The sequence below is a fragment of the Aulonocara stuartgranti genome, assembly GCF_965226115.1.
Source record: "Aulonocara stuartgranti genome assembly, chromosome: 20".
NCBI lineage: Eukaryota > Metazoa > Chordata > Actinopteri > Cichliformes > Cichlidae > Aulonocara > Aulonocara stuartgranti.
The window spans coordinates 14,622,502-14,646,187 of NC_138956.1; the positions used below are offsets into that span (position 1 = coordinate 14,622,502).

Consider the following 23,686-nt stretch of genomic DNA (forward strand, 5'->3'; position numbering starts at 1 on the left):
ACAGCCTTAATACCTGAATGTCATTCTAACATATATGGAAGCGACTACAGGACTGAGGCAGCGGGCAGACATGATGCTGTTTGGATTTGCAGTCTCAGGCAGGAGAATATTATGGATTACAGTTTAGGGCAGAGGAATCCACATATAAGAATATATGGGCATGTATGGGGTGTAATCCAGAAAGTTGGTTGTTTTCCTGTTTTAAATAGATTTAGAACCACACAAAACCAGACTTCGGTCTCCTTTTGAGGTTTAATACAAAAAACAAGCCAAAAACAACAAAAAGAAAACACACAAAGAGAAAGAAAGCTTGAATAAGAAGCTCAAATACTGAAACAAAAGACACCCTGCGTTTTCTCAGCTGCAAACACGTTATGTTCATAAAATACCTGGAAAAGAAGCTGGCTCACCTGCTGTATTTCTTTTGTTTGGCCACTAGGTGCCGCTACTAACACACGAGTTACTGTTTAGCAGCTGAGTCGATACTGGTGCGCAGGGAGGTTTAGTGTGGGGCACAGGGGTGCTGACCACAGACACATTTCAAGTCAAGAAAGAAACTTTTAAACAGTAGGCTGGGTTGGATTTGTTTTTAGAAAGAAAAAAAGATTGATAAGAACGTTTTTGCACAATGCATATCCGCGTGTTTACATTGCAAAGAAAGGTCAAACTGGCGAAATGCTGATCTGTGTATTTATTGCTAAAATAACCCTCAGGATATGAAAAGGTTGACAGCACAACCACAACTTTAGGTCCAAGTAAAGTGCAGGAAATGTGACAGTTATTAAGCTGGAAGAGCTAAAAATACAAAGAGCCAAGGCTTGCAAAAATACTGCTGCAACACTCGCGTATGTGTCAGAAATACTCGATTAGATTTAAACCCTTTCAACTGCACACATTTACAACCGTACTGATGTAAACTGTGTGTAGATGATATTCATTTTTGTCTCCATTCATGTTCTGCTTGTTTACATGCTTGTTATTAATCAAACGTATTAATGCCTTAATAATCAGTAAATATGCACTATTTGATCAAATAAACAGCTTGAATTGTAATTTGCGGTCTGGATTAAACACCTCAATCACTCCAGAGCTTCTAATGGAAATATTAATATGCTTAATTCAGCCAATCGGGAGTTAGGATCTTTACGCTCCCCTCCAGAAACCGACCAATCAGCGGGGGTTACAAATTCCAGTAATAGTACTCCACACACGCTTTCCCCCGCTTTGCAGCTCCACCCCGCAGTTCCAGCTCTGGAGAGGGTGGACCGGAGTAAAGAAAACAAGTTATCTCATAGTCCCAGGCCATGTTATTGATGGCCTTCCTGAGAATGAGGGGCAGCCTTTAAGCCTGCGGATATGATTAGCGGGAAAATGAGCAAGGTAAGAGGAGAAGGTCTACTAAAGCCCTGGTAAGAAAGTTTCGAGGGTCTGATCTAGTCTGTCTTGGCTCATCGATCTCCTGATGATTTAATAGTCAGTATCTGCAGTGTAAGTGTGCGCGGAGGAGTTTTGGGTGGGTGTATGATGCTGGGTTTTCATGCACATGTGTTGGCTGAGCAGTTGCGCACTTTTGACAATTTGACTGGCTTAGATGTAAAATTACGTTAACTTTCGTCTGTAGACTGTTTTATTTTTATTTATGTGTTTTTTTTTTTAGGAAGTCGGTAACTAATAAGTTTGTGGGATTCATTAAGAGTTTCAATACACCTTTGACATACCTATCTGCGCGTGCTCTCTGACAGTCACATGTTCGCTAATGTTTTTAGCTATTGAGTCAACATTGAAGTTTCAGTGATTTCGGGGACTTTGTGCTTTTCTCAGGGAAGTTTCTTGATGTGTCGCACTTCATTAAACGGACATAAAATGGTCTTGAATAGGGTCATGTGACGCATTTAGTCCCCCCCCCCACCCCACATAGCCCCACCGCTTCTGCGTCAGCGCCAGCCAGGAATTATTCGGGGCCCGTGGCTCAAGGGTTGGGAGTTCGTCTTGTAATCGGAAGGTTGCCAGTTCGAGCCCCGGCTGTGTCCTTGGGCAAGACACTTCACACGTTGCCTACTGGTGTTGGTCAGAGGGCCCAGTAGTTTCCAGTTCCATCCACAATCTGTAGAACATAAAGCTGTCTTTCCTTACAGCAGTGATTTCCTTACACTGTACAGTCCCTTACAGTGCAACTGGTATTGTTGCGGCAAGACTGCCACCCTTGCTGGTCCGGTGTCCACCTCTGAGAATGGGAACTGTACTACTACAGCAGCTCCAAAGAAATGGCACCGTCAGCACTGTAGAAGTCTTAAGGGTTAGCAATATCTAAGAGTCTGCACACATAAATAGCCGGGGAATACCTGATCTTGAGTATACGTGATGCTTTTTTAAAAGCAATGTACATTTTCGTTTCATTTGAAAAGCTGTCCCATACTTTCCCAACTTTCTTGGGTAAACAGGACAAACCGGAAACAACACAATTCCAAAAAAACAACAAAACAAACAACAAAAATTGGTTTAAGTGTTGTTGTTGTCATTTTGGTTAAAAAACTAGCTTGAACTTTTCTTCAGCCTGTGTTTTTCAGTGTCTGCTCCCTGCTTGATGTGCGCTCCATACACCAATGCATGTCCCAGTGTGGACATGCAATTTTGATTGTCGTTTTACAGCTGCAGAGTTATACTGTCCTGTTCAACCATGTGCGCCGTTGAGTTTTGAAGTTAAATGAAATCAGTATTTAAAGTATTTGAAGGTTTACTTTCTAAACGTGAACTAGTTAAAAGAATTTGAGGAAAGCACATAGATTTTATTAAAAATGAATTCCCAGTGTATTCCCAGCTGTGTCAACATAAATTGGCCAAGAACAACAGCTGGAAATGCAACTGGGACCTTCAGTCTGACTTTCCTTTTGCTTGTTTTTCTTCATTCATGACTCACAAAATGACTGTTTTACAATGATTTCTATCCAGTGGAATATACCGTCTTTATTTTAATAAAAACTCATTTCTTGTATTCACACTGGAGTAGGCTTAAATCACTCAGGCGAATATAATTTGCCGCTTTCAGTCTCGTGGCAATGAGCCAATGCGGAGCCTATGCATGTGTGTTTGCAGGGATGCTGTGAACAAAAATCTGTCACACAGGCTTCATCGTGCAAACTCAAAAGCAAGGTATAGTGTGCACACAGGTGATTGATGATTGTTCATACAATTAGCTTTGGCTCCACATCGTGATTCCTGCTTGTCAGAGTTCCTATCTTCCTTTGCAACATGAGGGAAACAGCCACGCATTAATAACAAGATAACATTGTGCGACCTTTCCTTTGGTCACTTTTCTCCTGTGTGAACTATATTCGGTGCAGATAAGTGGAAGTCGGGCTGCATTTCGATCAGATCAGAGAGGAAGCTGGTGATTTTAAAAAAAACGTTCCAGCATTCTGGAAAAACTTGAGTAGCTTGTTCAAATAACTGTCTCGGTGTAAGCATGTAAGCCGGCTGCTCTAGTGGAGATGTTCAGTGACCAGCAGTACAGTGCTGTGGTTGTTTTCAGTGTACAGCAGCTATACTATATTTATAATTACTGGGTGTAACTGAGAAGCTTGAAGGCCCAGGAACGACACATTCTGTGTGCTTGCGGCACCTCCTGGCCACTGCCAAGTCAAGAGGTTGAAACAGAAGCTGGTTCACGTTCCCCTGGATATAAAGCCGCAGTAACAGCTAGTCACTCACACCTGGAAAATTCTTCACCGTAAACACAGGATGAATCTAAGTGACTCCTTTATACTCTAGCAGATGTTGCAACAGGGATTCTTAAACAAGTGTCAGATCTGGAACTACGGCAGCATACTTTACATCCCTTAATGTCGTGCACTGGCTGAGGCCACATCGCAGTACAAGGGTAACATTTTTATTTAGCAAATGCAACAAAGGGTGTTGGTGGTTTTGCTGCAATAAGACCTTTCTGTGTTTGTGTGTACGCTTGCAGCAGGAGTTCCACAAGAGAACGGAAGTGTATCATGGCAGCATGTTGACATCACCTCTGGAACAGGGAGTCACTCTGTTCCCTCCACTGCCTGTCCCACCCTTCGGACACATGCATGCACACACGCGCTTATAACACATGCAGGCTTTGATGCCAACAAATAAGAAGCAGGAACTCAGATACCCATGAGATGTTCTCAGTAGAGGGTTGGATTTAGGTTTACAGTTAGTCACAAACCGACCATTAAGCCGTGTGATCTGGTGCATAAAATGAACATAATGTAAATACTAGATGCCCACAATTGAACAAATTTGGGTTATTGTGTTTTGTAAGGTAAACTCATAATCTGATAGACCATAAAGAGAGGTACAGTCCATCCAGAAAACTTTACTTGTTTCACATTTTGTCTTGTTATAGTCTTATTACAAAATGGATTATATTTGTTTTTCACCTCAAACCCCCCCCCCCCCCCCCCCCAAAAAAAAAAAAAATATGCATTTGCTTGAAATTCTTGAAAATGTATTAAAAATGAAAACAAAAACAACATGCACATAAGTAATCATAGTGTTTGCTCAGTACTTTGTTGAAGCACCTTTGGCAGTTATTACAGGCTCATTATTTTTGAGTAAGATGCTACAAGCTTGATCCCAATATTTTGGGGCAGTTTCTACAATTCTTCCTTGCAGAATCTCTGAAGATCCACCAGGCTGGATGAGCAGTCATTTTCAGATCTCTCCAGAGATGTTCAGTCATATTCAAGTCTGGGCTCTGGGACATTCACAAAGCATTTCCTTTGTTTCTTGACTGCGTCCTTAGGGTAGTCGTCCTATTGGAAGATGAACCTTTGCCCCAGACCAAGGAACGGAGCACTCTGGAGCAGGTTGCTATCAATGATGTCTTTGTGCATTGCTGCATTCATCTTTCCCTCAACTTTGACTAGTCTCCCAGGTCCTGCTGCTGAAAACCATCCTCACAGCATGATGCTGCGACCACCACGCTTCACTGTAGGGACGGTATTGGTCAGATGATGAATAGTCCCTGGTTTCCTGCAGACATAATGCTTGGCATTGAGGCCAAAGAGTTCAACCTTTGATTCATCAGACCAGAGAATTTTGGTTCTCATGGTCTGAGAGTCCTTCAGGTGGCTTTGGGCAAACTCCCGGTAGGCTGTCGTGTGCCTTTTACTGAGGAGTGGTGTCTGTCTGGCCTCTCTACCATACAGGCCCGATTGGTGGAGTGCAGCAGAAATGGTTGTCCTGTGGAGGAAGCATCTGGTTCTTGGTCACCTTGCGTTCTATCTCGATCACTCAAAAATTGGCAGCATGGCCAGTTCTCGGAAGAGACCAAACTTCTTCCATTTATGCATGATGAAGGCCACTCTGCCTTTCAAAATCATGTCCAATTAACCAAATTTGACAGATTGACTCCAACCAAGTTGTAGAAAATATGTGAAAGATGATCAGTAAAAATAGGATGTACCTAAGTTCAACTATGAGTGTCATGGCAAAGGCTGTGATTTTCAAGTAAGAATATTCACTTTGTCATTATGGGGTATTGTGTGTATAATTCTAAGTTGAAAAATGAACTTATTTGAGTTTCCAGATAGACTCTAGATGCTGAGAACTGTTTTTATTAGTATTGAGCATCAAGCCTGAATTCCTTGTTTATAGACCCTTCCATTTGAGTCGACTGTAAATCACCAAATTAAATTTTAAACTTACACTCCTCCTTCAAAAACAACACTAAATATTAAAAATGGTTGCCTCTACTTTTTGTTTTTTGTTTCTCTAGGTCGTAGATTTTCTAAACCTGTTAACTCCCCTGCTCTAAGTCACTATAACAACACCAAATTATCTGGTGATGCTATAGTTGGCTTTCTTTTACAGTCTTTTTATATAGTCCCAGTTATTAATTGATTTGCAAGTATGGCAAAATTAATGATGAACATTCATTTTTGTAGCTCATTAGAAAAGCAGTTTAAATCAATGAATGTGTTGTTGGGGTTGGTGAATACAGTCCAGGAACCAATCTAAGTCTATCAGATTAAAATCACTGATGTACAAGTAATACTGAAAACCCAGGCGTATCTGCGGGTACTTTCCAGATTATACTCTGAAACACCTGCTCCTTTTTCTAGTGCAGATGTCATGTGCAGCAAAAAGGCTTTAATAATGATTTAAAGATGTAAAGACAAAAATCCCATTTCATCTAAAAGCACTAGGAAGACTTTTCCCCCTCTGGGGCATGTTCAATCTGTCCTCTTACTGAGGCCATCTGCATCTGATGCCGAGGTCACAGTCACCAGTCCTGCTGTCAGGAATGAACCACTCCCACACAATGCCCATCATTGTCCAAATATCAAGACTATTTTTAGTAAGAAACGAAAGGGTAGGGGCAAGAGAGTTTCCAGAGATGTGTGGGTGTGTGTGTGTGGCTGCAAATGGCTTGCTCTATGTGCGCATTTGTTTTTACATTTGTAGGCCTGTGTTCATGTCTTGTTTGTGTGTTCAACCCCTCCCTCGTTCAATCCAGCTACTGTTCTGTGGTGGTGGACAGGAGGTGCAGTGAGAAAGGGGAGGGAGCTCTGGTTAGAAAGCATCTCTTTGACAACATTAAACTCCCCGTTCCTTATTCTGCCAAAAGGCTAAAAATATTAGAAAAAGGACCCACTTGTGCGTAGCAGATGTTGCAGAGGGGGAGGTGGGGTCTTTCCTGCAGCACACGGGGACGGGAAGAGGAGAGCGGACGTGTGTCTGTTTTCTCCAGCTGTCTGCAGGGATACACGTCTGCACGTGAGTGTGTATGTGTGAGCAAAGTTTTTCCTCTTGAGGTCTCAGGTAGATGTTTGCAACTTCTGTTAGTGCTTTGGAAATGTAGACAGGCCTCAGCTGGTTAGGACTGGAGCTTGAATGGCCACATGTAGCCTATTCTTATAAGGGTTTGTCCATCAGTAACTGTGATGATTAAAATGAGCATCTATAGTGAGACGGAGTCAATCGATTTGGTGGTATTATTATTATTATTATTATTATTATTATTATTATTACTGACTTTTCTCTAACAAGTTGTTTCTTTAGGGGCTCTGAGTACTAAATGGTGGATAACACATGCTTTACCAGAGGAAGATGTTTTTTATCCAGTGCAGCAGTGACAGTAATTGCTATCCTGGGGACCAGGCTCTGCATCGCAGGTTGTTTTTAGTGCTCATGCACTCAGACTCTACCAGCTGTTTTCTGTTGTAATCCTACACAAAGTTGTAAACCTCCTTCACTGTGGTTTCCTCTGCTGGACTCCCAAGTTGAGCTGACGGGAATGTTTCAGGAGATTTGAGTTTTGAACTCAGTTTGCACACAGCTTTCCATCAGTGCAGCGGCATGTCTTACAAATACATGAAAAAGAGATGCTAACAACAGATGGACATTAATGCTTTTGGCTAATGCTTAGCTCTTTCCTACGATGCAGTCATTTGTTGTTGAATAATGGGAGATATAAGTTCCCAACTTGGAAGAGCCATCGAAAATAAAGAAAAACTTCAGAGCTTAGGAAAATGCTGATATTATGTAGGTAAAAGCAAATTTAATCTGTAATATTGTTTTAGATTGTGACTGTCAAAATAGACGTACTAAGCTCGGTTAGACAAGTTTTTTTGTTTTTTGTTTTGTTAAATAGTAGCTAAACACAGTTGTCACAATAATTAAGGCGCTACATAGAGCAGAACACTAATGTTATTAGCAAGATACACTGTATCTCTGAGGAGTCAGGTAAAGCAGTATCTGTCATATCCTGAAACTGCCTCAACATATTGTTTAACATACAAACCATCTTCTTAAGTGATTTTAAACTCATTTTTTGGGTAAGGAAAGATAAAGGGGCTAAACTGAGCTTGCTAACACAGTATAAAACATTTAGCTTAACAGCTACATTAGCTAGTATTTTCCTATATACTCTATATATTCAATGTTTATTTAAGAAAGCAAATATAACATTTTTCTTTTCTATTAAATAAGCCTCAAAAAATGACTGACTGTACCTTTACCAAATTTCATTATGTGGGATTATTAATTTGAGATTAAAACATTCTTTAAAATACCAAAAATTATCAACAGGTTACTGAGTGTTATGGAGCAATATTAGCCTTGTGTTCCAGAAGCATCAACTCAAGTTAGCATGTTAGCCAGCTAGCATCGGCGTACCTGTATGCTGCTTTGTGTCATTTGTGTCATACTTTTAACCAGCTTATGTAGGAAAGGGAGCAGTGTGTCACGATTTATGAGATGAATCACTATTGGAAATTCTGAACACATTTTAATGACCACTAAATCTGTTTCCATGATAATTAGTTATTGAAAAAAAAACAGACCTTTCAGCTTTTAGTTATTTGGGGTTTTATGGAGACCTGGAATGTAAACATGCCTGTCTCTAAAGCACTTTGGGTGATATTCTGTTGTTTGAATGTTCTGTAGGACAGCGGTCCCCAACCTCCGGGCCACGTACCGATACCGGTGTGTGAGTCGTTTGGTACCCGGCTCAGGTGTGAAATTCATGGTTTTCAGGGTTTTTGTTGTTATGTTTTATCTTTCTTTTCTTTTTTTTAATCTATTTTATTGTTAACTCGGTTTTCCTGGGTCTTTTCCCTTGTGTTATGAATAAATCTTCTATTTTTGGGTACCGGTACTGGTTTTATTTTGTTGAATTTATTAGAAAAAACACCTTAAAGGCCGGTCCGTGAAAACATTGTTGGACATAAACCGGTCCGTGGTGCAAAAAAAGTTTGGGGACCGCTGCTATAGGACATCGATAAAACAGACGTGTGACAGCTGATTTTTAGAGTATGTCTGATGCATAATGTTTCATTTCTAAAACATAATTAATTTCACACAATTCAGTGGGTTACATCCTGGACCGGATAGAAAGTATGATATCATTACTGGCTTTGATATTGATTAGATTGATATTTGAATTGAATCGCCCACCTCTGCATCCTTGTAGTGTTGATTTAAGGAAAGTTGGCTAATAAACAAAAGTAGCAGCTGCTGTGTGCAACTGTAAAAGAACATCATTTTTACAGTAAGATATTACACATATTTAACTTTTCGATTACTATTTATTATCTTTGTCTCTTCTGTTGGAGGCATATGGTGCCATCTATTGTGGGCTCTAATGAAACAGCAGTTATTTGCTGCTTTTAACAGCAAACAGACGAGTCATAATAATTACAGCGTGCAAAACCACCTCACTTCAAGTCAACTTGGTACCATGACTGAAGCTTGTGATCACATGGGTAATGAGTTTGCAGATGGTCATGTTTTACATAGTGCTTGAAAGACTTTTCATCCGTGTTGGCTTAAAGCATGAGTTTGTTCTACTAAATGATCCTTGGGATGAGATTGCTTGGTCAACAACTGCTTCCAAGTTTGAAGAAGGACATTGGAACCTCTGTGAGTTAATCAGTTAATCAATCTTAAAACCAAGCAAATGGCACACTTCAAACATTTGGTATCCATTCATTGCCCTTGTTCTTGTTACACAGAGGTTATTCTGCATATAGAATCACCATATTGTGCTGCCAGCCTTTCCTCAGTGTGTTTATTTCTCAGCCCACATCACCGCTGTGGTTCAGCTGACAGTAACTAGTTGTTTTTTTAAATTTCAGTGTAGGCCCCCTTGTGTACAATAATGTATATTTTAAAGGTCTATTGCATACTTTTATAGATGCATGCTAAAGTCCAGGAGGAGTTTAACTAACTTGCTTTGTCAGTGGGCTTGAATGTCACTGCGAAGCAATAGAAATAGAACGTGCATTACATAAAGGCAGCAAGACTGGTCACGAGGAAAGGCAAAGGAGCGTTTGTTGTATTCAACATTGTATTGCGTCAGAAGATACGTCAAAACAGGACTAGATAAGATGATGCTAAACTGTAATGAAATCTGAGTGGATTTTGGTCTGCTAATGTGATAAAAGCACCAACAAGAATAGACCATATGAGTCAAATAAAATAAAAAGTCCCAGCATTTAAAATGATACGTCACCCACAAGTACTGGCAAGATGAGCTTTTCCAGCCATGTGTTATTATATAACATACACCAGCCCCTGAGCCACCCACCCTATCCTCCTCCACCATCCAAGGTGCTGCGGTCGCAGTACACTTGTACAGCAGCAGGCCAGCAGCCGCTGCACACAGCAGGCACGAGGGTGATGCCAGGCGAGGCAGCTGTCCAAACACTGTCCGGTCCCTAGAACAGAGCCAGGGAAGCAGGATAATGGAAGAAGTGTGCAAACAGCTCCCTTTCTTTGTTGCCAAGGAGTAAAAGCACAAGCAGAGGCAACAAAACCCTTTTTGTCTCTGTATCACTTTAATTATCCAAGGCTATGGACACGTTATGGACACGTTAGCAGCACGATTGCTTTCTTAAATATAGCTGTTTACTCTGGGTGACGACAGCACTGGTGCGTGTTCGGTGTATGTGTGGGGGGGGAGGGACTCGTATTTGATGTCAGATAAGACCCATTATGCAGCAATCCTCACACTTGGCCCATGGATTCGTATTGCAAACCTCCACAGAGTCATATGCAGATTTGATCCCATGTTGAGAAACAAAGACTCCGTGGGTGGAAATGACAACACGACACACATTAATGTACCCACACTGGCACACACGCATGAAATCAAACACACATACATGTACACTTGGAAATGTAAGAAAGAAAAGATGGGATTTTCTTGTACTTTCACTTTAATTAGCTGTCTAGTTCGATACGTTTGCTTTTTCCCCTCTCTTTTCACAAATCTTCACACACACACTAAGGATTAGAGTTGGTTATGGGCGGGAATCTCATGGATTATTACTGGAAGACAGTTACACAACCAGAACAGAAGTTTGAGAGGCAAAGGGAGTAAAAGCAGCACCTTCATTCATACACAAGTCTGCATGTTAAAACTTTAAGCTTCTGCTACTGTTATAACCAACTTACTCACCCAACTTTTATTTGATCTTTTATTTGTCTCTAATTAATTAATTTACACTGGACGCTGTCGAACTCCAGACCTCGAGGGTCGGTGTCCTGTAGGTTTTAGATGTGTCCTTGATCCAACACAGCTCCTCAACATGTCTTGAAGTTCTCCAGAGGCCTGGTAACGACCTAATCATTTGAATCAGGTGTGTTGACCCAGGGGGATGTCTAGAACCTGCAGGACCCCGGCCCTCGTGGCCTGGAGTTCGACACCCCTGCTATAGTTGGTGTAAGGATGACTGACTGAAAACATTGAACGTCTGCCAAGTCGAAACTCTTGGATGAAGGTTAAACAAGGACTCTTAAGTGTTTCTAACAGTAGCATGTCTAGTCCAGTATTAGGCATGTAATACAGTGTAAACCTTTGTTCTGTGTGTGTTTGTGAGCAGGCAGGCAAAGGAGAGCCCCACGTCTTCAAGGAGAAGACTTTCAAGAAGAAGCGGCAGTGCAGTGTGTGTCGGCAGAGCGTCGATAACGTGGGCTCCTTCTGCAGAGGTGAGAGTGCTCCTGTGTTGACTTTCTCCCACTAATTTTGTTGTTATTAAAAATAAAACCAAAGAAAGAAATTGGACACAACTGTAAGGTCACTAATCCTAACCTTTGTTTTCTTTTCCCCCTCCCACTTGACGTGTTTTTCTCAGTATGCAAAACAGCCACCCACAGGAAGTGCGAGGCAAAGGTAAGGATCGACCGCCAAAGGAAATAGTTTCAGGCTTGACTTAGATGGAGAAAAATAAATTCTGTATCGCTAAACACAAAAATTACAATACAGAGGAAATTTTTATGTTACTTAATGTTTCACAAAAAACTGCACACAACAAGGATAAATGCCAGTTTTCCATGATGTGTGTTATTCACATTTCATGGCATCCAATTGTAGAATTAGTGGCAGCTGGTTGTGTCAGAGAGCCCAGTTTTTAGGGCTTGATTGACAGCAAATACTTTGGCAACTGTCCTCATCCTAACCCTGATGTTTTGTGGAAAAACAAGATTCCTGTCCCCTGATTGCAAAGACGGGGTTAACACTGAGGTGAAGGCTACTTCAGCAGCTTTTCAAAGAAAAATCCCAAATATTTGTTCAGTTTTCTGAGGAGTTTTGGGGCTTTGGACTTATGGCTAAACAAACAACACATGAATTTTTTGTGAGAATAATTACTATTAGCATCCCTTCTTAACCCCAAGTCTACCCAACACTGTGTTTTGGAGAAAGATAAAAATGACTTTTAGTCTTTTTTAAATGTGAATAGTTTTTGACGTGTCATTTGAATGATTATTGTCTTTGTTTTTTTAGAAGAACAATTTCATAAGAACAAAAATTACATATTCTGAATGGCCAGAGCAAGGATTGGGGAGAGGTCTAACTTAGATGGATACAGATATTAATTGCTGTAAACTTGACTCCTATTAAGGTCACTAAATTAAATGCATTTGCATGTACTCATTAAGCCAGTTCCCAGGCACTGAAATGATAAATGACATTAAGGAAACTCTTTGGGGTTGTCCAAACATAATGCTGTCACATTCTGAGCTGAAGAGGATCATGGGAGTGATAATAACATGAAATAGACTTCTTTTTTTGTTGTTGTTTTTTTAACGACGTGCTAAATAAATATCACAAGTTTATAAAGCATAACAGTGAAAGGTAATGTTACTTTATGATTAACTTTTACCTCAAATAAAGGTATAGGTACATGACAGTATCTCTATAAAAGCAGACATCTCAGGAGCCGTTCTAAAAAGAAGCCTGTTCATTTGCATTCCTCAATGTAAGCTGCGAGCCTTCCTTCGAACACCACACTGCTGGCTCTGTGAAAGAGTCATTGATGGAAGTATGGCATAATGAATGGACAGAGTGATGCTGAGGGAGAGAATGTGAAAGGCGCAGAAGGCTGAGGCAGGGAACCTTGGCAGGCAGCAGCTGACTGACATAAAGCTAAGGGGTGAAGGCATGTGGCAAAGACGAGCATCATTCCTCTAGCATCCCTCTGTCCTCTTGTCTTTTATCTGCGGAGAGCCTTGGGGATGAGTTCAGAGATGAAAGGATGGCTTTGAAACAGCACACGCAATAAAAAAGTAAAATCAGCTTTTTAAGGACAGCTTGTGGTGTTGGTCGCACAGAGTTATAGGTTGGTTATGACTCTAGAGTGGACATAGACCAGTAAGCCACAACATTAAAACCACCGACAGGTGAAACAAAGAACAATAAAAATGTCTTTACAATGGAATGCTCTGCTGGGAAACAACCTTTGTTACATACTATCCACCTAAAATATTGCTGCACCACATCACTGACTACAGTAGTCTCCTATACCAGTGGAACTACCCCTCCAAACTGTCAGAGGTGAAGGAACAGGCCTTATCTGTGTCTATGCTTTCACAGTCAGAGCTGAGAACCTACAGAATATAGGAAGATGGTTTTGATGTTGTGGCTGACTGAAAATAGTATTTGTTTTCTTCCATTGTAGGAACTGTCTGTCTGTATGCGTTGTTGTGAAAGAGAAACTTCAAGGATTAGATGAGTTTTCAGTAACGCAGCTGGTTTCTTATTTTAACTTAAAAGTAATGCAACATAGCATTATAGCAGCACAGCTAGCATGATTGTGTTTAGATGTAAAACCACAACTTGAAATATAACTTTACTTTTTAATGACTTTAGACAAACAAAATACAGTACAATGTGTTCACTGGTTAATTAAGAGATACAGTTAACTTCACCTTTAGACATAATCAGAGATTTAATCTGTTTTTAAGCTAGGCTAGGTGCTAGCTAGAGCGCTATGTGTTTGTATAGCCATAAAAGGCTGTGTCAGTGTTCTTGTTTATCTTGTCATGTGATTTTTTTAACCACAGTTCTAGCCCTGAACTTAAACCCTAACCCTTTGCTCTGGACACGAGCGACAATTATTTTGGGAAAAATGTAAATAAAGACTTGGGAGAATAAAATAATTACAATGTTTGTGTCAATTTGTACAAATCAGCAGTTTGGCTACTTATGCTCCTCATTTAGCAGTACATATTTTAAATGGTGAGAAATGTTCTAGTGTTTTCCAATTTATTAGGAAAAAAGTTGATTATTCCACAGATATTTTATATTTTTAAGATTTATTACAAAAAAACAAAGATCGGGATGTTCTTAAACAGCCTTACTATAACTGTTTGATGTGTGGTTGTTGACTGGGAGTTAAACTGTGATATCCATCGCTGCTGCCCAGGAAGGGAGAGGTCGGATAAGGGAGGGTGTGGAGGACTGGCTTCTCTGTACATATTAGCTGTTATCTAACCTTATGTATAACGCAGAGACTTGAGGAGGGATGAAGGATTGGCATTGGTCTTTCCTAATGTGAATTCAGATATTTGAAGTAAAGACAGTGACACAGCAAATTGAATAAAAATGAACAAGCTAATGCGTGTCACCTGGTTTGTGGTAAACAGGTGTAGTTACCTGTGTTAGAGCAGTTACTTTGCATGCCATTCACGTTGATTTTGTTAACAATTACATTGTCTTTGAATCGCCCAGCTCTCCTCTCCTCCCGTTTGTGTGTGTCTGTGTTTGTATGTGTGTGATATTCCTGCATACACACACGCCTAAGCACTTCTGGAGGTCTGTCATCTGTAAGGCATCCTGTTTACCACACCATTCAGTATGTTGTCAGAGTAGAATTCAGCTCTGTGACGGTGGGAAAAAAAGAAATCATAAACCTACATCTCATAAAGATTGACTGGTAGTGATTGTACTCTGCATGTTTTTAATTTCAGTTATTCTGCTCCCTGCTCTTTGCCCATGAGGTCAGCAGCCTCCAGCTGCCTCGTCTCTGTCTCTATTAAAAAGAACAGACTCTCACAGAGACGAGCAGAAGGCCATAAACAGTTTTACTTCACCATGTTCTCTCTCAGAGAATAGTCTCCCTTATCTTTGATCCCAAGTGGAAAATTTAGTCCGAAGGGAATTTGTAGGGGGTGGTGGGCAAGGAGATGGCGGGGAGAGAAGAGAGAGGGGGGCGAGAGAGGAACAGTGGGAGTAGGAAGGATTAAAATTAGTGAAATGCAGCCCGTGACGATTTGATCGGCCCGTCTGGTCTAATTAGGCAAGAAGAGGCATTTCCGCTGGTCAAACTACGGGCTGGTGGCTAACTACTTGGTTCCCAAACCGAGTCACGCCCACCAGTGATCAGTCAGGCAGGATCAATGGATGTGTGGCTGACTGCCAGATGTGCTGTATCAGACAAAACAGCTGACTGAAAAGAGCTCCTGTAGATTGCTGATGGTTTCTTACTGTAAGCAGTGCTTTGAATTGACATCTGAAACCAAAGGCAATCTAAAAGTTTTAACTTTGTTTAAACCCTTCGTATAAGGTCATAAGAGGTCAAATCTGATAACATTTTTTCCTAACTGGTGTTGCCAACCATCCATTCATCTATCCATCCATAAATACTTTTTCTTCAGCTTATCCAGTTAATGGTTATGGGGGTGCTGGAGCTTATCCCTGCTGTCATGGGAAAAGAGGCAGGGTACACTCTGGACATGTTGCCAGCCTAATATTCCAAATTAAATATAAATTAAATTGCACATTTCACAGTTTCATGCGTGTATTGTTGTACTGCTTCATCCACATGAAGCAAGATTTCTCAGCAGAACAAGATAAGCGTTATTCACTTTCCCTGTTTTAAGTATTATTCCACCACTGACTGTCTGCGACTGCAGTTCAGTGAGTAAAGGAAAACATTTCAGAATGGAATTTCATTGTTTTAGGGGTAAGTCGTCCTGCAGATGGTGTATGCTTATGCTGGTAAAGTGGGGCTGCATATCACAGTAATTACACTCTCTGGCCCCGCCCCCCACATATTGGGATTGCTTATTGTCTCTCGTCCTTGTCACAGCTCTCATCCACTGAACATGTCAAAATATATTTTACATGAGGCTAAGCTGTGTGCCGTTTGCATTGCCTGCTGTTCTCTTTACAAGAAGAGGCTGTACAATCAAGTACAGATAGAGTGGAAGTGGGGGAGGACGCAGGGATGGGGGAGAAGAGCAACATAACCCGCCTGATGTTTCTCTGAGCCTTTCATCAAGACAGTTGTGGTTGCTGTTGTGCTCTTTTTTTCTAATAAGGAAATTCAAAACATAGAAGTACTTTCAGGAAAAGAACCCTTTGAAGTGTCTCCTGCGCACTTCCTCTACTGTGACAAATTTCCTGAAGGATTCAAAAGACTGTGTTGCCACTTTCTTTCCTTTTTTAACTTTGCATTAACTAACGTGACACTCTCAAAAACATCAAGCAGTTGCAGGCTAACAGAAGCGATGAGTGGATGGAATTTTAGAGCAATGTCAGAAACAAAAAGTCGACCAGATTCCCTGTTTTCCCAACATGCAGCTGACCCCGACATCCCTGTTACTCTACAGACTTCCCGTCACTATAGGAATATGTCACTCGTTGCTATTAGAGCATGCCAGCTGCAGCATGCTTTTAAGCAGTCTCCTGTAATAGGGAGGCTTAAATAAGAAATATCCATCGCAGCAGTTTACTGTAAGAAACCTTTTAATTGTTTCAGTAGGTTGTTTTTGGGGGGCCTCAGTGACATCAGCAGCAAGTCATTCTTGTGGCGTCTAGCCCGGGCCTCTGGTTCCCCCCCTGCAGTTCCAGTATTTCACTAAATACTCGTGTAGTCAGCATGAGTCATTCAGGATAACAGGATCCAACTGCATCATTTTAACATTACTGGGACCATGACCGTCTCTTCTGACTCAACGAACTTTATCACAGACAGCTCTGGTAATTGCTGAGATAAGTTGGCATGTTTTCAGTTCGTGTGTGTGTGTGTGTGTGTGTGTGTGTGTGTGTGTGTGTGTGTGTGTGTGTGTGTGTCTGTGTCCAGTACAGACTAAGCGAGAGAAGGAGCGAGTGAGCATTGTTGATGAGAGTTAAAACCATAAGCATGACAGCTTACTTAGCCAAGTTGGGACTAAGCCAGTCCACTCTGTGTGTGTGTATGCGTACATGTGTGTGCGTGTGTGTCTTAGCTAGGACATAAGCTGTTCTAATTGGCCGATGGGTTTGTTCTCAGAACTTTTGCATATTTCACTTCACTTCATTTGTATCTGGTATTTCATACATCATTCAAGGAGCCTTCTTATAGTGAGGGCAAGACCCAAGACTATTATAGAGAATAATTATTAACTGTACATAAGATAGACCATGACTGTGAATTCTCGACTTCACAGTTTACAGCCTTAACTTTGCCATTTTTCAACCATTTCAATCATTTTCAATTAATAGGAAGATGAAAAATATATATATATTTTTTAATTTCTACCACCATCATCAGCTCACATCTGTTTTGATTATAAAATCTGAAATCTGTTTAAATATGCCTGTCTAATACACAATGTTTCTAATTATTTAAAAATCCCAAAGTGTGTGTGTGTGTGTGTGTGTGTGTGTGTGTGTGTGTGTGTGTGTGTGTGTGCTTGTATTTTTTCACTTATAAAGAAATGGGTCCATGAATTAGCACAGGCAGGGCTGGGCTGGCACAAAAAATATCGGCAATTTCATGTTTGCGGAAAAAAACATCTATAGTATGTGACAATTTAAAAACTACATTTTAGCTACTAGCAGTTGCTCATGGTTAAAGGAGCCATCCCAGTCCAGCCCTGAGCACAGATGAGGCTGAGCACACTGTTGGCGTCGACTGCCTGTATCTGCACACCTGTTAATTTGAAAGTTACAATAAAATTTTCACTGTTAGATGTCATTAGATTGCAGATTGAATCAGGTGAGTTCTGTTTTCTTACCCCTCCCAATCAAAGTGCATAATCCTAGCTACGGTGGCTGCTATAGGACAACTCACTTGGCTGACAAAAGGTTAGTTGTATAATGGCTGCATGCGTTTTTCATGTTTCTACTACTGTTTGTGCAAAAAGAAACATTTGTCCACATTATATTTTAACATGTCTGAATAATATCAACACTTAAAACTAAATTAGGAAAGAAAAATGGACTTTTGTACATTTGGTATAAAAGAGTAAATCGTTCTTAGAGACAAACCATCTTTATAGCAAGTTGAATACTTTCCGGCAGGGTCTGTCATATGTGTGCCTGTGTTTAATTGGGTTTTCCTGTCTTGCCTCTTTTGGCTGTTGTACCCAGTCAGTTCACCTCCCCAGACCTCAAAGAAATAACTGAAAAAAACCTAAAAAAAACAAAAGTCAAAGGAAGAGATGGAAGACTGTGACCACAGTGGCGTCTATTTTGTGAATTGTGGTGTAGTGCAGGAGGAGATGGGTCCTAAAACGGTGGTTGACATTGCCCATCTGAAGAATGCAAATGCATTTTTGTGCATATGGTAAACAATGCGAAGACTGCAAATATAGAAAGAGGAGGAGACACTGTGCTTTTGGGAATTGTGCAAGTGCCTGCTTATCGACAAGATGAATGAGAGACGGCGCCCAGCCGCAGAGCATAGACGTGGAATGAAGATCTGTAATGATGCCCCACATCGGTTGGCTCACAAGAGGTTTTTCCATTGTTGATCTCTCCCAATCACATCATGACCCCGGCCTTCCTGTGTTGTTTATTTACCCATGTTTATTTTTATCCAGCTTCAAGCTCTCCGCGCTTGTTTGGGTTGGGTGGAAGTTAAAGATGGGTGGATGAGAATGCTGTGTGTGTGCACAGCGTGTGTGTGCACAGCGTGTGTGTGCACACGCGTGTGTGTGTGTGCGCTTTAACCTTGAGCATGTACCTAGCAACCCTCTGTACAAGCAGCATTCCTGTTTGTGTTTTCCATCTGCTTAACTTTAGTCTGTGTAGTCAGAACCTCAAAATCCATAACAGGGATTTGCATCCCACTTGGTCATAAAAGCTCCACCACAGGGACCCATGTGACCTATGAGATCTTCAGCCGCCCTCTCAGCTGCTTGGACCGAAAATGTAACCGTGATAGACAGAGACCTCTTTCTTTCCTTTTGGGGTCAAAATAAAGTGTGGGAACAAGAGACAAAGAGTGAGGAGGGGGGAAGGAAAACACAAATGCTTTGTTAGATGGCCTCGTATAAAGACGAGCACAATATTGCACTCCTAAATCTGCTGGATGTAAGTCTTTCACCTATAGGTGTTGTTTTTGCTTAGCTATGGTCTTGAAGCCCTCATGAGTTAGGTCAGGTTTCTGGTTTTCTCATGAAGACCATCTTGTGATGATTAAGAGGCATTGGACATGTGGGTTGCATTTAAAGGGCAGTTATACAGCTAAGCCAGGTAACTATCAAAAGTGCCATAGCATAAGTCAGGCAGGTTTGTGCTAAAGAGTGACCATCTGTGTTTCTGACTGCCAAAACGGTCTTAAAACAAAACCCAGTCTTATGTGTCAGTTTTACATTAGTTACAGATGAGGACAAAGTTATTACCCCCCAGCTTAGGTACAGATAGCAGAAGGAAAATACAAATAAAATACAAACAAATAAAAAATAAGTAAGATAATACACTATATACAACAGTAGCATACACAGTATGTGATTAAGGATATGGTTGTGGAAATATGCAAAACATAAACTATATAGCTTAACATAACTATTCTACCACTACTAAGCGCTCCTTTAACAGAGCAAGGGATTTTCAACATAGCATCTTTAAACATATAAGTTTCTTTAGAAAGCGTAAATTATTTCTATTTGCGCACAATAACAGAATAAGCCCTGAAAAACTGACCTTTTTGTTGAGCTATAGTAAAAACAACTGGTGTGCAATGATGTGCTTTAATTTGGTGAACTTTATATATCCGTATTTGTATATCAGTGAAGGATTGTGTAATTACCCCCTTAAGTGCATTAAAGGGAGCCTTTGTTTAAAAAAAATCTAAATAAATTATTATTACAAAATGTCAGATTGAGCAAATGAGCACAGACAGTTCAAGCTTGCTGCTGTATCCGTCCTGCTTCCTCGTTTCTGTAAGTGCTTCAATGTTTCATCAGCATTTCTCTTACAGCTTGAAAAAGTTTCCCCTCTGCGATCATATGAGTGTAATACATCACTTTATAAGGCCCCCTGCATTCTTCTCAGGCTCGCTCACTGATGTAGGTGATGATGGTGATCACTAAAGCACACAAGGTCACAGCCAGCATTTTGTTCGACAGCTGAATCTTTGCTGCTTTCATCAGTGTCCTCTGATTGGCTCTCCTAAGGGAGCTGAAGGAATGAGGAGCCTGTTAGGCCTAAGGCTTAACATCAAAGGAAATGGTGCATGTGAACAGCGTTCATATGTAGCTGGACGTGGCTTGATTGGGGTCCGGATTGGTTGGTACAGTTTGCTTTGCTCATAGACGTAGTTTTTGTTGGTTTGTCATAAGGACAACAGACACATCTATTGTTGGGTGTCTGTTGCAAAAACCCTACAGACAAAGAATGTAATTGGTATGGCTCCCACACCTTAACATCTGCGATCATTTGAGGTCTCCACTGCTTCCCTTGAGTCATGGTTTAGTGTCACTGTGGGTTTATATGCTTGGGGAACTTTGTCCACAGTTTCCTCATCTGCACACTGATCTCACTTGCATTAATCCATTGATTTGATGTTTTCCCGTTCAACACTACCTGAGGGAACACCATGGTATTTTAAGATCTTCTTTGCTGCCATTAGGCTTGATGGCAAGGGTGTTGTTGTAGTGGTCATTAATGTAACTGAGCTGCCTCCCCATCTTATTTTGTAGTGGGACATACTCCAACTCCCCCTGCAGCTGGCAGCAACAGTGCTCCTCCTGTCAGATCTGCTGTGAGCTGGAAGGGCTACGTGTAGTCACAGAAGCACTCATGAGGATACCCCAAGGAAAGAAAGCCCAAATGTTCCCAGCTAGCCTTAGATATCAATGCTTATCAATGCCTCAGACTGATAGCATCATTTGCTGGGAGAATACTAAAACCCCGGTGTTCTGGGTTTGGATTGGTTAGAGAAAAACAGTCACCAAGTACTCAGCTAAATGTCAATCAGATGAAAAATATTTAAAGTAAAACTTACGTTGCTTCATTTGATGTATCAGAATGAGCAGTGAGTGCTGCTGTATGGCCTTGTTGCTTGTGTGTGCTTCTTAAAGGCACTGCTGGTTATTTATATGCAAGGAAATATTACAAGCGGCAAAAAAGTACTTTAGCTCGTAGCTATTCACGCACAGACTGTGTCTGACGCTGTTTCTTACAGTAATGACATACCAAGGCTAATAGCTCACTCTGTAGTTACTCCTGTCACAGCCCACAGCTCTTAAGCAATGCATTGAGAGGAGAGACCTGTGCTTTATTCATTTACTATGTTTTTTCTGGTTTTGATGGATCAAAGGGCAAGTTGGGAGGTTTAGGAGCCAGGGCCACTACAGGCAAGAAGAAGATGGAGAGCTAGCAGAAGGAGATGGTGGAGAGGGTTATGGAGGTCAGAGGTTTCTGGACATTGTCAGCAGGACACATTTGAAAAGAGGCAGCAGAGGCAAAACGACAGGCAGCGTTTCACTGAGTGTGTGTACATGATGGAGTACAGAGAGCAAGTATATTAGTAAGACAGAGTAGGCATATTGATTTTTGTCATTTTAATAACATTTGTCACTCGTTATGACTTTCCTTTGCTTCAAACACACAAAGACAAGGACTGTAAAGATGTAAGAAAGTCAGAAGTTCAGAAGCAGGGTGCAGGGAATAAAAAGATTCCAATAAAAGTAGGGGGAGGCACAGAAGTTGGAGATGTGAGAGGAAGACAAACAGGAATGGTTTTGTCAGAAACAGATTAGAGAAGAAAAGGAAGGAAACACCAGGATTGTGAGAGGATATCCAAGGGAAGAAAGTCTGCGATTAGGAGAAAGTTGATCGAGTAGAACTGAGAAAAACAGAGGAAAGAGAAAGGAAGAAGTTAAAAAGCTGGAGAGGAAAACAGATATGGACCAAAAGAAAAGGGAAGCAGAAGAAAAACAAAACCGTAAAGAGGGAAGTGAATAAGCGTGGAAAATAAAGGGAGCAAGCTGAGAAAGGAAAAGAAGGAAGAGGAGATAAATGAGCAGATAAGAAGGTAACAAGGTAGGAGAAAAGCGATGCAAGAAGGATGAAAAGAGAAACGAAGTGATGGGTGGAGGTCTGTTAGCAGGAAGTTTGTGCGTAAGTGTTGGCCTGGGGAGATGGAATCTGGTGCGGTGTGGTGTGTTTGTTCTGGCTTAGCGGCCACCCTCAGCAGGCCCCTTCACTGGGCACTGTGGGAGAGAGGGATGCAGAGGGCTAAAAACTGAGAAAATGGTTTTGAAAAGTCGATAACCAGTGCGCAAGCGCCAAAACGAGGTACAGCCTGCTTTGAGAAACAAAAGCACTAAAGGGTGCGGGTTGAAAATCGAGCAACTGTAGTCATAACAAATGGAAATCTGAAACAGTGTGGATCACTTCCAGGACTGCAAACTGGAAGCATTGGATGATCCCATAAGGCTTTGATTTTCTTGTTGAACTACTAAATTTATTTTATTTTTATTCATTTTTTTGTTCCAGTAACAGCACCAATTTTATATCTTTCTTTAAACCTGTGGCATCACTCGTTGGACGTCACGTTCAAGCGATTAAAGTATAATTTGATATTTGAATGATGATCTAATGAGAAGAGATGGAACTACTGTACTGCATTTTATTACATAACGTGAATAGATGCACAACATTTGTACTGTATAATACTGGCTTGACCATATTAAAGATCCTTTCATGGTCTTTCATGTTATAGATCATAATTTTTGCAGAATTCCCCCAAATTTCCAGCGTCAGACCTAAACAGCTTACGGACACTTGCTATGGTAACAGTAATGCCATCTTGTTCCCTCCTACCGACTGTCAACTTCTGCAGTATGAGACTGAATTATGGACAGTGTCTGAAATGTACAAAAAACTGAGCAAATGTGTGGACAGTACAGTTTGGTCAGGCCTCATGCTTAAGATGACTCATCACATAAAGAATGTGAGTCACTTCAGGGCTCGCAAAATTTTAAAATCCCTGGTAGCCCTTCGGGCAGGCACTCTTTAGTTTTTGGTAGTCCGAAATAAATTTGAGTAGCCCGAATAAAAAAAGATTATTTTTATTGTATAATATTGTAAAGGAAACAAAACATCAATCAAAAAATTGTTAAAACACAAATTACAACAACTGTGTAAACATTACAATCAACTCAAATATCTGGTTCTAATTAAACAGAATTTTCTGTGAACTTGTTAGAACTGTGTAGAACATGAATTAGTCTGTGTCAGATCCTGAATCTGAAATTTCCACTGAAGTCTCGGATGAGAAAATGCCACTCGACGTTGAGGGCATAGCATCTCCTTCATCAGCTTTCTCTTCCTGTGCATTGCCCTCCATTTCACTGCTCTTTGTTCTTGTCGGGGCTTTATGATCCAGGTGTCTTGAACCTTTTCCAGAAAACATCCAGAAACGAATCGACTTGTCAGGGCAAAAAGATTCAACTGTTTCCCCATTAATGGAGAGTTGCATGCAGTCATTCAGTGTTTCAGGGTGTAGAGAGGTACGATGTGTTGTCTTCACTCGGTTCATGCAAGAAAATCCTCTCTCACAGATGGCTGTCGATGGACTAAGTGTCAGCATTAATTTCAGCAGCAACAAGATATGAGAGAGATGTTCTGGATTCTCAGAGAGGAGATCTCTGTACAAGCAATCTACTTTGCGACCCCGGCGTTCTGCAAGCCACACTTTTAGATCCA

At 40.9% G+C, this 23,686-nt stretch overlaps 1 protein-coding gene across 4 annotated transcripts in view; it reads left to right on the top strand.

Moving 5' to 3' along the window:
- Window positions 1–23,686, top strand: part of tns2a (tensin 2a) — a 63,542-nt gene that overhangs the window by 8,054 nt on the left and 31,802 nt on the right. For 3 of the 4 annotated variants that reach the window (XM_082519666.1, XM_082519667.1, XM_082519668.1), the window contains exons 2-3: window positions 11,364–11,469; window positions 11,616–11,653. In XM_082519666.1, the coding sequence (XP_082375792.1) occupies window positions 11,364–11,469; window positions 11,616–11,653 (144 nt within the window). Of the gene's footprint in view, window positions 1–1,226; window positions 1,381–11,363; window positions 11,470–11,615; window positions 11,654–23,686 lie in introns of those variants that run through there. The other variant, XM_082519669.1, reaches the window with a different exon arrangement.